Source organism: Centrocercus urophasianus, unplaced genomic scaffold (genome assembly GCF_019232065.1).
Source record: "Centrocercus urophasianus isolate 14NV4802_14NV808 unplaced genomic scaffold, USGS_Curo_1.0 seq_10, whole genome shotgun sequence".
Taxonomy (NCBI): domain Eukaryota; kingdom Metazoa; phylum Chordata; class Aves; order Galliformes; family Phasianidae; genus Centrocercus; species Centrocercus urophasianus.
The window spans coordinates 49,345,384-49,363,490 of record NW_024884142.1 but is presented as its reverse complement, the minus strand read 5'-3'; the positions used below and the strand labels follow the sequence as shown (position 1 = coordinate 49,363,490).

Genomic DNA, 18,107 nt, shown 5'->3' with positions numbered 1-18,107 from the left:
TGCATGCATTCCAAACTTTCTTATACTTCCCTTGTTAGCATCACACAGTGAATATCTTCCCTAGCAAGTGAAGGACATAACATATGCTGAAATATGGGAGTTCTGCAAGAGATGTCAGTTTCTTTGTGCAGAAGAAACTAATAGCTCCCAATATCTAAGGCTCTTACAGCAAAGCCTGCTTTAGTTTTCTTAAGTTAATTGTTCTAATACCTGCCAATAGCACTTGGGAAAGACAGCAAGCATATATGTAACTAGCATGTTGATGACACAGTAAACTTTGTTGTCTTGATGAGACCTATGTGATGGTATGTCTAGGTATGCTGGGAATGTTTCTGCTTTCTGGTTAAAACTTAGGATAACTCTGGGCAATTCATGTGAGGGCACATATGAGGTGTGAGCTGATCTTGAGGATGCACTGATTTGGGAAGCTGAATCTCTCTGGACTTCAGTGACAGGTTGCTGTTAGGCACGTTGGCACATGCTAGATTTAATCTCAAAAAAACTGGTGGTGTGACACAATGTTTTTCACTCCACACTTTGCTCATTTTACCAAGAGAGAGCACTACAGTTTGATGACCTTCCCCTTTCTCCATTTTGTAATGCAGTTTCAGCTGGCGGATACATCAGGCTGCAAAGCAAGCACAGAGTGCATTCAGAGGACAGATTTGGAGTAGTCAATTATTACCTTTATCTAATTAATCATACATCTTTCCTTCAGCCACACCAAATACAAATACAGCTGTTGAATCTACAGACTCAATAGTCTGAGTGCATCCGTGAAGAATGGTATGAATAATACTGCAGCAGGCTTCAAAATGATACACCTGAACATGACCTGTAAACAAGGGTGATGCTCCAGGTCATCACTTTCTGCAGCTTTCATGCAGTTGCCAAGAGAGACCTGGTCCCATGGAGCTTTGCAGCCAGAGTCATTGAGCCCTTTGCTTAATGAAGGTGTGCCTCGGGGACCCCGGGGCTTGTGAACTTGCACACACGAATATGACCTTGTTCAGTTTGTCAGCCAGAAGTGGGTGGCGTGCCCATGACTTGTGAAGCTGTTCATCTGTCCTGAAAATAAACTTTTCATGTATTTTGTCAAGCCGTAACATACATGCATTTGTAATAATGGAAGAACCTGCAAAATAGCACAAGGCAGAGAAGAGGTGGTTATGTTTATCATGATATTTCCTCACTGCTCCAACCTTGCAGCTTGCTGACACAGTGGCCACAGGAGCTTTGAGAGGCTCCGTGGTGTAGAGGGTATTTCAGCATCAACTCCTGCCCTCTTTTTTGTTGTTCCTGTCTCCAGGGCATGTAGAAGAATGTGGAAGAGGTAAGGAAAGGAAACAGCAGTGGGAGATCTAAACCTCACTTTTCCCCTTCTGAGCTCTGCTTTAGCTTGCTTTTTACATAGAAATGCTCTCCCTCACTACGTGGTGATTGAAATTTGCATGCTAATGAAGAGGGACTTCTCCAGCTCTCTTAATTATCAATTACATTGTTTAATCTGCACAGCTCTGCGTGCCTTCTCTTGTTACAGTCTCTAAAATAAGTGATTTAAGAATTTGATAATTATCCACCTTGGAAAATCTCATTTGTATAACCGCGTTGCTAGATTCAGAGCTCTCCTACTCGCTCTCTAACTAGTTTTATGGAAAGACAGAACAGGATATTACTGATGGCAAATCTAGGAATGGATTCTAGATTTTGGGAGTCTTTAGAGACTGCTGAAGCTGAAATCTCTTCACAATAAATTTTCTCTACCATTTGGAAACAAGGGGGACCATTTGGAGATAGGAGAACAAAAGATTTGTCCATTGGTTGCAAACTAATTCTTTTTTTATTTAACACATTGTTGCCTTACTCTGTTCCTATGGGGAACATGTCAGCTAGCTGACAATGGCAGAACACGAAGAACTTCCTGCAAATCTCTCATTAAAACTATTGGTACTACTCTTGCCAATGTTTCAGTACTAAAAAAGAAAGCCCTCAGCAATAATGAGAGCTTCAGTTGTCCTGTAGCAAAATCATATTGTAGAAAGCATAGAAGTCTGTATTTTTTAAATGAGGTGGTTGCTACAGTTTGTTACATCTCTGGCCTTAACCCCTGCTCTGTGCCAGCATTTGGAAATTAATGGAAGATGAGTTTGGTGTCTTTTCTCTGCAAACTGAGCTAAAGGCTCAGTCTGCTGTTGCAGATGGTTTTATGAAGACCAGGAAAATCACCCAAAACAAACAGGCTCTCAGCCACAGATGAGAGAGCTGCCAAATGTTATGTAAAAGCAGAGAAATCCTTAGAAATCTGCACTAAGATGTCTACATTTTTAATACACTGTTAAGCACTTAGCCTTGGGGAGGGGAGGCCCTCACAAGGCTTTCTCCATCTTTTCAGTCAGTTCTGTTCAGCAACTGTTTCTCAACCAGTCCATTTAAGCCTGAGTGCACGTATTGAAAGATCTTGGCTTGTGTGTGGTTCATTGAACAAGGTGGCTGCCTAAAATCAAGAGTGTTTCAGTATTGTGCTTCTTGTCACCCCTTGCTTTTACCCCAGCTGACCTTTTTGCTCTGCAGAAGAGAACACACACAGTGTTTAGTCAGCCCACACTTATTACTTCAGGTCACTTGCATGGTTCACACAGAAGTGGGGAGAGAAGCATAAATGCAAATATTTTCAACCATCTGCTCAAAAGGGTAGGATGGAGCACAATAGCCTGGGATGTCTGCTGTGTTGCAGTAAGTTTTGGTGGGCTGTTCAATGTTGGTGGCAGTGCAGAAATGCAGCTGGCTTGTTGGCTGCTTGCTAGCCTTAGCCTTTGCTGGGAAAGGGGCTGTCATGTCTTTGTGGTTGGATTACGGGCATCTGTAGGTAGGGGTAGACCATCTTAGATCCTTCTTCTTATTGTATCCAGGATGTTTTTATGATAGCAACCACTTGTGGCTCGTAATCAGTGGAATGCAGTGAGCTCACCAATAGTGCAAAATAAAAAAAATACAGATACTTTGAAATACAGATACTTTTGAAAGTAGTTTACAAATAAATGTGAAAAAGGAATATGTTATACTGTAGTTAATTATTTGGCTTGTGCTTCATGTGTTTAGACAACTAAACTCTCATAAGACTTATATAAGCTTTTATATAATGTGCTTTTTCTGGGAAAAAAAATGGTGACTGTGCCTAACTTGACCTTGAATGTTTGTCATATATTCAAGACTTACTGGATGATGCTACTCAAATTCAATAGGTAATTTGTTTATATTTAACTGCTGTAGTTTGTTCTGGTTTGTGGCTAATGAGCCCAGAGGAGGCTATAGTCTTACCTGTCTGTCTGCCCTTGTGACTTTGCTTCCTTGTTTCACTGGTCTAGTGTAAGGTAAGAGTTTGTTCTGTAGCACTTACAGACTCCCTGTGCAGTTCAGCTCCAGGTCTGGTAGATAGTTTAAGTATCTTTGAGCCATGCATAATGATCTCCTGGCTTCAAGTAGGGACACAGATTTAAGTGTATGTATTGGAGGGGCTGCTTGCTGGGTAGGAGATTTGATTGCTACTGCTATTAAGAGAACTTATTGAATATATGAAAATAGATAAGTTATTTAACTTTTTATTGAATGCATCTTATAGCCCAACTTGCTATAACACTGTGATGAATGGACTATTTGCAGTACAGTGCCCTTCTCTTAGGTTTCTTATGTTCCCTTACTCATTGCAATATCTAATCACAGATTAGATGTTGAGGAAGATGAACAGTTTCCAAAGCCAGCCATTGTGTTTTTATTAGCTCTTGACCAAATAATAATATCTTTAAAAGATTTTCTTGGAACATCCATGGAGGATTATTGTTCCACCACTGATTTGCTGAGAGTGTCAGACAAACTAACATTCTTCAGATATAATGATAATTCTTTCAAGGGGAACATCATGGAACTCCTAGAATGTTTTGAATATTTACTGTATTACCAAAGTTATCTTCTCATACAAATACAATTTTTTGCATGTCTACTTCAGCATTACTAGCTGAATTACTTCTAGTTATGGGTCCGACAAGCAGTTTGTCATGTTCTTTATGTCATGAACTTTAATACTTTCAAGGTGGTATGATACTATTTTGCCAAATATGTGACTTTATTCTAATATAAAGGTGGAGAAAAATGAAATCATACATATCCTGTAAATGAAAGAAATTGCACAAATCAAGCTGTAATTCTACCAAAATTAAAATCTCTTTGTTAATTTCTGGGAACATTATCTATTGAAAATAATGTGGGAGTCTTATACTCAGGAAATGTCTGAAAATTATTTCTCAGCTCAGGATCGAATCTCACTGCTTTGAGGCTTAGTTTCATCAAAATAAAATCAAGCACACAGAGCTTTTGTATAGGATGCAGACTTGTCTGTTTTTCCTCTACAAACTCAAATTAATGAATATTATTTATTAGTTACTTTCTTCTCTTGATGTGGTAGTAGGAGGCTGCGCTGTTACAGCTAAACTTAGACTGCTCCTGGTTTACAGATGGTTAGGAGGAAATGACAGCTAGGACTATCTACTGCTAATTATACAGGTATGAGTATCAGTTCACTGTGACATTAATTACAATTAATTACTTGTAGTTTGAAGAGGCATAGGCTTGAGATTTTTTTTCTTAGTCCCTGTAGGAATTTCTAAAAATAAAGGGGTAGCTAAGCCCCATCTCTGTGACTGCACATGGGCACTGATGCAGCCCTATCATCTGAAATCAGGTGCCATTGTTCAAGGCACTGTGGAAGTGCCAAGCAAAGATCTCTGTCCTTGAAGGTCTGACAGTTTAAAGCCATCAGAATGTTCAGGAGTTGCCAAAGGATTGTGTTTCTCTTGATAAATAATTAAAAAAAAACCAGTCTGCTAGAGAGCCAGGGTGGCCAGAACACTTTATATTCTTTGCAGGCAGCATAATTTCAGTCCAAAATAGTCTGTATTATATGAGAGCCCAGAAAAGGGTTGTAGTTTAGCAAGGAAGGCCAGCACTTTGTCCTATTTTGATAGCTACAAACAGTTCCTCAAGCATTTGTTTCCTGTGACCTTGCTGAACATCACAAGCACGTGTTTAATGTTAGCATTTTATTATAGCTTTGCAGTGATGTAAGACCAAGAATCAATGGGCTCTGCGTATTTATTATTTTATTATTTCACACTCTTTTTTTTTCCTGCTTCCTTGATATACTATTTCCCAGTTCCTTCTTAATGTATTCCAAAACAAAGGAATTTTAAGGGAATGAGAACAGATTTCCTACTGGTCTGTTGTGATCAAGGCTGGTGAAGCCCAGCACAGGAGGCAGAGCGAATGCCCTGTGTGGGGTGCGTGCTGCCAGGCCTGTCACCGGGCTACAGGGCCTGAGTGGTGCTTCAGACCTGAACTTATTGTGTAAAAAGAGAAGGGAAGTATAGCCCTTTCTTTAACAGAGCCAACCCTGTGATTTGTCGGGGAATATCTGGCGCCAGCCCCCTGTTATTGCGAGGCGTGTGTTCACATTACAGCACGGTGTTGTCCGTGGGCTCAGCAGTTTGTGGGCAGGGTGTGTGCGGTGTGCCTGGATGCATGCAGGGTGCTACTTGAAGTTGGCACGCTCACTTCCTGCAGCAGCTATAGCTTTTCTGTTCCTAGTTCTGCTTGAGAGCTGTTTTTGGTGTCCTTGGATCTGGGCTGGTGCAGTGCAAAGTTCACCGCTGACAGAGCAGGGTCAGGCTGAGTGTGTAGCACAGACACGGAGCAGTTGTGAGAGTGGTGGCAAGGGCCCAGCATTCCTGCATGAGATTGCGTAGGGCTGATTAAAGAATGTATAATGATGAGCTCAAAATGCTTTCTATGTAAAAATGGCGTGAATTGGGGTGTATCTCAAATGCTTGCTGCATGGGGAGCAAGCAGGAAGAATTACAGCTTGCAAACACAGCTGCTGCGCAATGGCCTCCCTGGGTTTGCAAAGACAAGTGGGAAGTGGGATTTGCTACTGCTTTCACTAGACAGCTGGAGAAAGCCTCACAATCACAAGCTGCTAATGGATGAGTGTCTTCAGACCTAAAAACCAAGAGATGACTTCAGTACATCCCAGAAAAATTCTTGGTGCAGGTAATCAATGAACTGACATGGAGCAGTGCTCTCTTTGACAGCTGACAGCCAGAAATGGATATGATGTAAACGTTAAAGGTACATTTAAACCGCTGTCTTGCAAAATTTGGTTTTGTAGAGTGCTTCTCTCTGGTTGCATGAGCTTCTGCCACTAATGTTCTATTAAAAGCAAGATAAATGTATTTTGGAAGTAAAAAGTGCTGACATTGGAGTTGGTTTTTTTTGTTTTTTTTTTTTTAATTGCTAATCTGGCACAGCAGTGGGTGAGCACTAATGAATGTAAGTTAGCTGGCACTTCAGCTTTTGGAAATAATGTTTTAAATAGTCTTGGACAGAAACCAAGTGCAACTTGTAATTGTGTCCTATGTTGTGTATCTGTGATAAGAAACAATTGTTCTGGAGTTACCTGGGATGAGCAAGGTGATCTCTTATAGCAGCACCCTATGTGAATGTGCTAATGGCTAACTTTAAAACTCATCTCATTTGTCTTCATCCACACAACATATCGTGCACCATCTTATTTCAGTAACACTCCAAAGAGCTTTTCTCTTTCCATAGTCTGAAACTCATGAGAGGCAAGCTGCTGACTGCCCATTCTCACAGTTGAAAGGGATGAGACATGAATTTGTTGAGAGGGGATATCCAAAGACAACGTGGCAACAAATCGTAACTGCTCTGGAAGAAATTGTTATTACAACACAAATGTCCAAGTCTTGTTGGATGGTGCTACAAGTATGTATACATAAACAGGAGTGTGATAAAGTGACGGGTGCTGGGAAATGAGCAACTAGAACTTAGTGGTCATTTGGGTCTGTAGGAAGACAGGGACTATCAGTGGTATTGTGAGGACACGGTTTTGAAGAACTAACGCTGTGCCACCAAGTAAAATTCAACACAATGTCTGCAGTTGTGGAAGATTGGCAGAATGATGAAAAACACTAATCTCTTCCTTGGGAGCTGCTTGCTGTTATTGAGACACCATTAATTACAAAGGCTTTATCTGGGATTCTGGTGGAATTTGCTGGTGTTTAGCTTCAATGAGTTTGTCACTTTGAGTCCATGTCATAATTCTTTAGGAAGGACTGAATTGTGCCTGATATGCCTTTTTCTCCCCTGTGGAATGGCAACTGGCAGGGCAGGCTCAGAAAGGGTACCCTTCTAGGGAAGGCCATTTGCATCCTCCAAAATTTCCACCATTGCAAAGCAGAGAGCCTGGGGAAAAGTTTGTTCCTGGCCCAATGCCAGTGGTGACTTATCTGCATGGCCCCAGCTGTTGTGTAATCAAACCTTGGTGTCTGTCTCCCATGTGAGCAAAAACTTGATAGCATCTCCTTAAGCCCCACAGTTGTTTGCCTGGGGATCTTGAAGGCAGTTGGTGAGAAACTTTGCACTACTGGTACAGAACCAGCTCAATTCAGTGATTGTGTGCACAGGTAAACGTAATGGCTCTGGCAAGCAGCCTTTCAACCTGTGCACGGGGAAGAGCTGGGTGATGATGACCTGAAGGTAAAGCAATGCTTCTCCATCCACCTCCCCCATTACTCACAGAAGGGAGAGCCGATTGCCTTGGCTGGAGCCCCGGGGCCTCTTGTCCCTGGCTGCAAGGGGCTGCTGGGTGCTTGGGAATGTGACTGGATGTGGGGGTTGATGCATCACTGTGTGGGGTTGAATATTGCCACTGCAGCATAATATTGTTCATCTTTTTTTTTTATTTTTATTTTTTTATAGTACCTTTTTTGTAATGTATACATCATTTTATGGTGCACCTTTTACTGTGATGAGACAGAGCATTTAATGCATGTTACAGTGTAACAGATTGGACCTTGTTAGGAAGTATGGTGTATTCTAGTGGTATAGATAAGTCACAGCAAACACTTTGACTTGACAATCCCATTTTTCTTTATTTTTGTTGATCAAAGAAAAGGATCAGTGCCAAGAACATGCTCTATAAAAAAGTTCTGAAGATACACATAGGATGCTGTTTTTTAGTCTAGCAATCCTTGTAAAATATTTACTGCCTAAAGAGAGGGACCCAATTACTGTATCAACTGTTGTTAACATGTCCTTGTTATTTCTGGAGGCAAATTCAAATACACTTTGTGAAACGTCTTTATTCTGCTCTTGGTGATAGCACAACTTTGTTTTGTTTAATTGGTACTAATCTGTCATTATGAGGTTGCTGCAGGGAGGTGGGAGGCTTAGAGGTCTAAACTCTCCTCTCTGTCCAAAATAAAAAGGAAGCCTCTGTGGATTAAAGAGACGTAATTCTAAGAAGCATGTTATTGGTGTTGTTGTAAAACCAATATCATTTGCACAATAAAATAACCAAGAATTTTAATTGCTGGATTTGAGTTTTTTAAAGCAGATGGCAAATAATTAAAATTGTGTAACATTTTCCAGTAAAAGAGGCTTGCTTCAGTCTCTTTATAACTTTGCAAGTTTAAAATGGTCTGGCTTGTTTCTCTTCTTTTTTCTTGTAACTGAACCAGTGGCTGAAGAATGACACTTGGGGAAAACAAATTTTTATTTTTTTTTATTTATTTTTTTTTTTAAATCTTCATAGAAGCCCAACAGGATGATTTCAGGCCACCAGACTTCAGAAATTCGGTTTTAGATCAGTGCTTCCTCCTGTGCCTGTGGAAAAACTGTCCAAGCTGCCAACGCAAAGTCACAGCTCATGCCTGACAGGGATGTGTTAAACACAGCAGTGCTAAATTTTTTGTCCTTTTATTTTTGCTTAACTGAAGCAGCACCCCTCCTTACAGATGCATTGCATTCATCAGTGTTCGCGTGACTTGCCATCCCCATGCACCGAGTGAGAACGCTCCTCCCCAGCACTCCCAGGGCTGAGCAGGGCTGCTCGCTGGCTGCTTCCAGCCTCTGCAGACTGCCCCTGCATCAGGCACGCCGACCCTGCTTTGCTCTCCTCTGCTGCTACCCTGGCACCTGCTGCTGGACCTGCAGGAGAAGGTGATCTGATGCTGCTGGAGAGAGGCATGGAGGAGGTGTTTGGGTGGAATAAAGCTGGCTGGAAAGAGCAAAAAGTAGACAGGTGGGAGAAGAGGGGTGCAGGCTGGCAGGCTCAGAAACAGGAGAAGGCGGTTGAGGCAGTGCCTGAAGAGGTGTGGACAGAGATGTAAGTTCAGGAAAGGAGCAAAGGATGCAGTTCAATAGAGAAAGGAGAGGAAGAGTGCAGCTGGTGAAAAGGAATGGAAACTTTGGCAAAACATGTTTTTCCCCACCTGGTGGCAGGGTTATTTGGTCTGCCAAATCAGTGTTTGTGTAAGAGAATACAGTCTCTAGATTTCCCAAATTGATTTGATGTTCTACTGATGGGAGGTTATAAAGTTAACTTTTATTCTGACTGAGTAGGAGGTTTTGTTGTTGTTGTTTTTTAGTTTTAAGGGACTAATCTATGTCAGTGCATAATGCAGTCTGCTTGTTAATAATGAAGATTCCAAGACCAAGCACTGAAATGTCAGGAAACCTCAAACAGTAATTTACTTGCGTAACTTGATTTTGTATACCCTATGCATGTACACAGTCACATATTGTGTCCTTGGAAGTTAATAGTGTTCTCATCAGTAAGGCTAAGCAAGTGGGAATGAAGTAAAGCTTTGATCTGCCTCAGCTAAGCTGCATATGTAACGTTGTGACGAAACAACTTAATGGAAATTTCATGCAAAATCTTTTCTAGGTCACTGTCTACAAACTTTCTGGGGCTGTAAACAGTTTGTGGTTTGTTTATTAGGAACATCAGTTCGAATACAAAGATCTGTGCAATTTCTATTTCCAAGAACAAGGCATTTGGTGGGTAGATACATCACTTATCGATATCTATCTGAAAGCAATGTGGTGAGACAAAGATTGTAGTTGTTGCTCCTTTTCAGGAAAGCAGGCTAAAAAGTGTTGGGTTTGATTTATTTTCTATACCAATCCATTTTTACGTCTGTTACTGTTCTGGAAGATTTAGTTTTTAAGGATTACTAAAAACCTGGGTATTGCTGAATCCTCTCAGGCTGGGTTTAAATCATGTAACGGGTTTAAAATAAAAGTCGGCCAATCAGAGACAAAAGATTTCCCTGAGTACTGGAGGGAAAAATAAGTGAATTGTATACCTCCTAAGGCTAAGAGCTGCAAATTATGGCAGTCAGGAAGTGTAATTACCAAAATGAATAACAGGCCAATGCCCAGAAAGCTAAAGACACAAAGCTTAAGGAATTAAAATGAAACCTATGTGGACTTGGAATGGTTAATGTCTTTATTTTAAATAAAGAATTTTTTATAACAAACATCTGTATTGCTGGTAGAGCAGTCCGTCTCTGAGCAAAATCTGCTTGGTCTTGGCAGTTCTAACTCTTTCAGAAATCACTGTCCTCACAAAATAGGTTGTGAAAACACAGCCCAGCTTCTGTGCATCTCTTCCTACTGTCTTTTGTTGAGAGTTTGCTGTAGAGACTGGAAGTCATAATTCACGTCCTGTTTTTCTTCTTTTTTTTTTTTTTTTTTCTGAAAGGATGACTCTAAACATCCCTAAAAAATGCATGACCTGTTGGATCTTGCCCAGCAAGCTCTGCAGCAGTGGAACAGCTACCTACAATGCTTGCTGTAGGTGGTCTGGAACTTACTTCTAGGAGAGAAGTCTCACTAGATGTCCCAGGTATATATCTAAGTGGCCTGATGCGGTGCTGTGTGAAGGCAGTTAGGTACCAAAAGCAAGGTGGGGGTCTCAGTGTAATGCTTAGCTTCACTTTTTGGCCAAGATGAGCTCTTGTGTTGGCCTGGTGTAGGCACAGCTCTTTCACTGCCAGTGTCTCCATTCTGCATACTGTGTCAGTAGATGAAACCAGCATGACAGTGCACTTCTTAATAAACAAGGTCGTGGTGCTCTGGTAATGTAAGAAGCTGCATCTTGCAGAAATTTCTGCACCTTCAATTTTACTCTCTTCTCCTTTTCATGGAGCACTAAATGTCTCAGGTATTAGCATTAAATAATACTACTTCTTCTCCACTACCCCTCCTTTCTTGCATTTTGAACACCTTGTTTTTTTTTTTAGGGATTCGTAAGTAAAAGATTTAAGAAGGTCTCAAGAAAGGCAGTTATCGGTGCCTGTGCAGAGCAGCTCAAGTGGGAGTAAAACACTTCTGGTCTCAAAGTCACTTGACTGTTTTTGCAGATGTATTTTTGTCACTGCTGCTGGTAAGATGAAAATACAACAAAATCTATAGGCTAGGTTGAAGTTGTCCTGTTTCTTTCTCTTGTAATGAGCCCCCATTTATTCTCTCACAAATGAGGCTTCACTTGCAGTACAATTTTCTTGACAGAGGCAACAGGATGAGACTGCAGATCCGTTTAAAGCAATTATGGGATGAAGGCCAGGAGCCCACTTAGTTTGGCGGATACAGTGATTTTGACTTTAAAGTAATTTAAAGCAGAGGAAGGGAAATCTTGGATAATGGAGATCTCTTAAGCTTTATTGTAGGTGGCTTTTGTTAGGGGTGGAAAGCAAAGGGAATTGGCTTTCATGCAGCAGGGTTATAAGCAGGAATCCAGAGAGCTGCTGTGTTGCTGGTCAGAGCTTTTAGGGTACTGAGAAGGCCAGAGAGCTGGTAAATGTCTTTTGAAAGCATTTTAGAGTCAGAAGTAGTGCAGTGGTAGAGCTGTGCTGTAGGTCTCATCTACATCCTTGAGTAAGGTGACAGCGTGAGGTAACTTCACTAAAAAAAGAAAGCTTTGAAAAAGAATAGACCTGATTTTGAACTTCCTTTCTTTTACAGCAGACAGCAGAGTGTCCTCACCCGGATATAGTGACCCTGTTTGGGGATGCTCCCATATGGCAGCAGTTAGTGTAGAAAGGGATTAATTACCATGAGACACAAAAACAGTTGTGCCTGGCTTTTGAATGATCAGTGTGGTGTTGCCATGGCAGAAATGCCACTGGCAGAGGCCTGCTCCTTCCCTTCGTGGTGAAGTCACTAGGATGGTAGCTGCTCACCTCGGTGTGTGCGGTGCTAAGCCTGAACAAATTTGGGAAGAGCTGGAAGCATGGAGGGCAGCACAGTTATGCATGGAGTTCAGAAGGAGTGGGGTGGCTTGTGTATGTCAGTGGGCTGGCAAGAAGAAAGCACATAGTCTGTGAGCTTGCAGGAGTCTTCTAAATTAATCTCAGATATAGCTCATTTTGTGGCAAGTTCATTTTAATTAGAAGTATATGTTACATCATAAGATTTTTTTTTTTAATTTTATTATTTGTGTGTGTGTGTGTGTGTGTGTGTGTGTGTGTGTGTTTGCTTTTGGGGACCTTATCTTCTCTTATTGCAAAGCTGAGACCAAAGAAGTTGCTTTGTTTTTAAAAGTGGCTAGATCTGAGGATCAAATTGTTTAATATACCAAACTGTAGCAGAGCATTCATTTTTCCCTTAGTTCCATCCACCTTTTATGAAGTTGCAGCCTGTTTTTTGGCAGAACTCAGCCTGCTACCTGCATCGGTCACCATGCCCTCTGTAGAAGCTGGTATCAAATAATGAATACTCAAGTTGCTGTTCTCAGCTCAAGTGATTTGACCTTGCCTTCAGTGCAATATTGAATGCAGGCAGGTCTCATCCCAGTTCTCCAGTTGCCAATGGTAGGTGTAAGCTGCCTCGTGACTTGGATGCTCTCACAGGAATTACCTCATTGTCTGGAACAAGCTGGCTGTTCAAAGTCCAGATAAGTGACTTCCATCCTGTAAAATGTACAGGTATTCCACTTCATCCTCTGAAGTGACCTTCAATGCATGGCCATTACAGCACCAAGCAAACGGGTCCTGACCATCCTGCCCATGCTGTAGCATGCTGTAGCAGTAAGTCTCAGATCTTGATGAGAAGCAGGAATTGCTACTCCTTCACCTGGGGTGAAAGTGTTTTGTCCTTGAGCAATAGGATTGCAAATTGATTGTTGTAAGCCTGATATGCCCCAAGTTTGGTTTACTTTATATGCTGCCTAAGACAGTCTAGATAGCTTGTGATGTGTTGGTAGTCTGGAAATGAGGTTGCTCTGTAGACCCTAAGGTTTTATTTTATTTGGGTGATGTGTAACTTAAAAGTTCCCTCTCATCTGTGTCTGGCCAGACCTACTGGCCTGCTGTCAACTGCACAGCCACTGCTTTGGCTTTTGCAATAGATAGCAGGCACCTTTTTTTTTCCAGTGGCTCTTTAACGTCAATATCATTCTTTTACATTGCAGTATAATGATGTGATGTAATTATCCAGAGGAAATAATATGCATGTCTGCTTTCAGTAAATAACAGTAAATAACAGTAAATGCTGTTAAGTTTAGCTTTCCTTTGTCATTAAGAGAGCCTAAGCAGCATAAGGGTTCTTCCTGCCAAGTCACTCAGTCTGCTCTATTCTATATTATTGAATATTTTAGAATGTGGTACTTTAAAAAGCCAGCATGGTCAGCCAAAAGTAATTTTTCATGAATATGCATCTCCCTGTAGAGCAGTTACATAATTTTAATCTTAACACACACACACCAATAAAGAAAAAAAAATCATCATTTTTCTTGTAGCTACTTGCAAGATCCTATTTTGTCTGTGGAGTGTTTCCAAAGAAATCTATTTATGCTTCTGTTTTCGAGTGTTTTACAACTTAGTGCTGAATTGACTGTGACAGTTTAAAATCACCTGTTTGGTTTCCTACTTATGCAGTATAATGAAAACAACAACTTCTGTACTGTTTTGTGAGTAGTGAACACCAATGCTGATGAGTTTTCATTTATGCTTAGCTCAGTCCAGGTACCTGAGATGAAGAATGTCAGTAACGGTGTACGTATGCGGTTGTATGGCAACTCTGATAGTAGACTTCTGTGATAAGTGCAAGAGGAACAAAAGCTGGATATTTTTAATTTGTTTATATTTGCAAAACAGCCACTGAGTTTCTCAGCAATGGAATTATGAGATGATGCACGTTTTTGTACATTTTCCTGTGATTTTTTTTTTTTAAATAATTTTTTTCAAGGGTGTTACTAATGAGAATGCTTGTAACACAGCTTTTTGATTGGAGCTCTAGTGGCATAAGCAGACCCACACGATTGTTTTCTGTAGAATTTGCATTAAGGAGCCTGAAGATGTTGGTCTTGGAAGTGTTGTGGTGTTACCACTGAAGTGATGGGTCCATTAGGGAAATCTCTGTAGCTTCTGTTTATGAACCATCTAAACCAGGGCTCTTAAGAGGGCTTCTGTTTTTTTGTGGAGGGGAGGGGTCTTGACAGCAAGTGCACAGGGTATGGCTTTCCATGCTGATGACTCGTTTCTGCCCATGTGGGTGCTCTCACCCAATGCAGTAACTGAAAGAATGACAACAGTGTGCTGTCACTGCCTCAGAGCCCCTAACAGGCTCACAACTTGTGTGTCTGAGCTGCTGCAAAATTCATCTTCACATCACAAGTCGTCCCTCTTGCAATTTATTGCTGGCTCCTATAGTCCTCATTACCCAGGTATTTCCCTTGCTTCCCCTTGTGTGTCCTTCGTACAGGAAGGGCTCTACCGCATGGCTTCTCCAGGGTGGAGCTATTTAAGTCTCTGTGGGTAGGAGCTGGCTGCAGGCAGGCTGCTTATGTGCTCTTTGGAGGCTGGCAACAACCTGCAAGTCATGAGTTATTACTTCCTGCAGGGAAGGGAAGTTTTAATCTGCTCTTGTAGGGGAGGAGTGGAGGAAATGTTTTATGTGAACAAAAACGCTCGTGTTTAGTTCCTGTGTTTCTGCACAGTTCAAACGTCAGAGTAAACGCCTCAGACAGCCAAATGAGTTTCAGTGATGAGAAAAAGAGATGGTTTGGTTTTGTGTTCAGATTTTTCTGCTTTGGTGTCTGTGTTTGATCCACCTCCATGCTCCTCAGCAGGATCCTACTTGTAATATATGCTAGTTGAAGGTATCTTCTTGCTATTGTGTTTTGAAGGACTCTGGTAACTGTTATGTATGCATGCATGCATAAGAGCTTAGAAAAGCAAATCTAGCACTGGCTGCCAGCGTAATCTTTCTACTCTTAAAGCAAATAATCTTAAGAAAAAGCATGTAAAGGTCTTGAACAAGATTAGAGCTGCACTGTGCGCTTACAGTGATTAAATGAAGAAGAAATGTAAGGGAGTTATAATGTTTCACCAAACATAGAGCTTTCTGACCTATACCTACAGAGAGATTGCTGTCATTTGTTCCCAAATTTCCAATTGTAAAACAGAAGTAACAGATTAGTATGGAGTTCAGCTCTTTAGTCTTAAAACTCAGTGCCGTTGCTTTCAAACAGAACAGCCTGGTGCTCAGACAGGTACTGAGGAGTTAAATGCTAACTGTGGTGCAGTATTGAAACTAGCAGGTTTTGTCAGTGCTCACCTGTACCTGCCCTAGGAATACACCCCACCCAACACAGCAATACTTCAGCTTTCATTGTCGTGCCCGCCAGCTGCTGTTCAGAGGTCTGATAAAACTGCCAAGAGTAGCTCTACTTCATCAGTACTGAGTACAAGGGGGTCTGTCTGTTCTTTGCTTAATTCTGACTAGTTCCAACTATGGCTTTTTCTGTTATGCACATCTGACATAAGATGCCACATTAAATAAGCTTGGGAACAAAAAAGTGGTTTGGGTTTGTTTTGGGGGGTGGGTTTGTGTAAGGAACTGAGTGAATTTTGTGTTTAACACTTGATTTTCTCTGTCTATTGTCAGCAGTTTCTGACTAAGGCTAGCTTCTTCCTGTTGTCACTACAGGTGCCTTCTCCATCTCTCAACAAGCACTCCATCTCCCCTGTGTAGTGAAGTAGCTGTTTGGTCTAACTAGGGAATTAGCTGTCAAGTGGCAGGGACAGAAAAGCTGGATTATTTTTTCTCTATTTCCTTTTAGTTTCTCTGTCCTAGGTATTTGTTTTTCCTGTCTGCTTTTCTGTGCTACTGCCTTGTATGCGTGGAGATAGAGCAAGCAGTTGAAGGCTGTATTTCCACTTCATTGCTCAGTGTACATTTTACCTGGAGGTAAAATGTGGCTGTCTGCATGCCTTGATCTAACTTGTGCATGTGCTCTTTCCTATTGGCGCAGCCCTGTCAGTTCCCCATTTCAGGTGCTCTCTAGGGCACTGCTCTTTGGTGGACGCTGTTTTGCTAGTGGGTGGAATCAGCACAAAGGTCACAGGCACCAAGTTCAAGAAGTGCACTTATCTTTACTTAAGTTTAAAGAAGTGAGATAATAAGTGAAATGATATGGCAACAATAAAACAGAACAAGGCAATGCACCTAACCATCGCTGCATGAGGATAGTGATAGTGATTAAGAAAAATACATCACCAACTGCCCTTATACTTTACCATCATTCAGATCTGCAGACCATGGGGAGGATTTGGAGCAAGGATTTGGAGAGCCTTTCCTGGTAGCTGGGAGGTCCTATGCAGTGCGTCCGCTCATAGGTGATGTCTCCAACTTCCCTGCAAGAGGGTCCAGCTTTTACATTGTTGAATAAACAAGTTTACGTGACAGTTAGGTTTAGAAGCACCCATTTAGAACACTGAAAGGAAAAAAAGAATGAGTTTTGATCTTAGCAGATCTTAGGAAGTTTGAAAGTGCAAGTGTTGGCTGCGCTCAGATAATCTCCCAAAAATCAGGACACTTGTGGGTAGAATGAATTCTTTGTATGAGGTCTTTATAGTGGCAATGACATTAATCACATTAGGTCAATTTTCATTCTGACTTGAAATTCGTATTTGTTAGGTCCATCTGTAGTTTCTTCTGTTGATCAGAGGAAACTTAATATAGTTATTCCTTTCAATATCAAGCGTCTTTTTTCTTACAATTTTTAAATTGGCACGTGATTTGGCAAGATGATGTGATTTTTTGATGTGATTATACTGTTATCAACAAAATATTACTTTTGATCAATGAACATTTGATCAAAACCTCTACTATTTCCCTCCCCTGCCTGCCCTACAAGAAAGACAGAATAAGTGTTGAAGCATGTTCCTCATGCTGTCTTTTATCCTTCATGTTCGTCCTGAATTATTCCTGTAGAAGGAGATAAAGGAGAAACAAGACTTTCTCGGGTCATGTTGGTAATCAGCCTACTGAGATGCAAAGGCTGAAGTTTGGAGGAAATTGCTTGGAGCCTGCTGGAAAAAAGATATATATTATTTTCTAGAGTAAAGCTAATACAGGAAGGCTTGTTCTGTTTTTAAAGCAGTTTTGTCCAACACATTTCTAGTGAAATTTTCATTTAAATCTACTTTTTTTTTTTTTTTTTTTTTTCATCTCCCCCTCGTCTATGTCAATGCAACTTTCTTTTTGTCCTTGCTTTCAAGTATTTCCATGATCTTCGTGGAGGGTTTTTAGCATTATTACAACCTGTCTTTACATTCATCCCAGATTACAGTGTTCTATAGTTGAACTCCTGGAGATGAAGATGAATTGTGAACTGAGAAAATTGTGGCACCTAATTTCCTGCCTTGGCTATTAATTAAGTAGATGCTGAGCCAAGGATACGGTTGCAATTTGAAGTATTATAATGAATCTTTTTGTTTTCCGCTATAAAGGATCACTGAAAGGGCATTCAGAGCCCCAGAATGATCTCTTTCTAGGGCCTGATCAAAAGTCTATTAAAAATAATAGAAATCCTTCCTCTGTGAGATTTCATTTGAGACATAAATTGTCCTCTTTTCAATTCTGGATAATGGGTGCATCTGTAATTTGTGAAGTCTGTGAAGCTTTTACCAGAATCTTAGTACCACACCTTTAGAAACCTCAGATACACAAGTCACCTTTCACAGCTGTTTTTGTGCTGCTGCGTTGCAAGATGTTTGGTTCTCCCAAGTTTTGTGGTTTGATTCTGTTGTTCTGACTTCTTTTTATCAGTCTGCTTAATCCAACTTCTTCAAAGGGAAATATTTATAATAAAAACTACAAAGGCTGCTGTTCTTTGGAAGTAGTGATTTCCAAGGCATCCCTGAGAAAAGAAGATGAGAGCTGTTGTCTAGCAATGTGATTAATAACAT

At 40.9% G+C, this 18,107-nt stretch overlaps 1 protein-coding gene across 11 annotated transcripts in view; it reads left to right on the top strand.

The window, feature by feature from the left end:
• The window catches only part of MAP7 (microtubule associated protein 7), a 104,840-nt gene that overhangs the window by 36,453 nt on the left and 50,280 nt on the right, over positions 1 to 18,107 (top strand). Inside the window, exon 1 of one of the 11 annotated variants that reach the window (XM_042826674.1) lies at positions 10,684 to 10,759. The exons of 8 other annotated variants lie outside the window; for them this stretch is intronic. In XM_042826674.1, the coding sequence (XP_042682608.1) occupies positions 10,699 to 10,759 (61 nt within the window). In that variant the 5' untranslated portion in view covers positions 10,684 to 10,698. Of the gene's footprint in view, positions 1 to 10,683; positions 10,760 to 12,837; positions 12,942 to 18,107 lie in introns of those variants that run through there. 2 more of the 11 variants (XM_042826658.1, XM_042826664.1) reach the window with 2 other exon arrangements.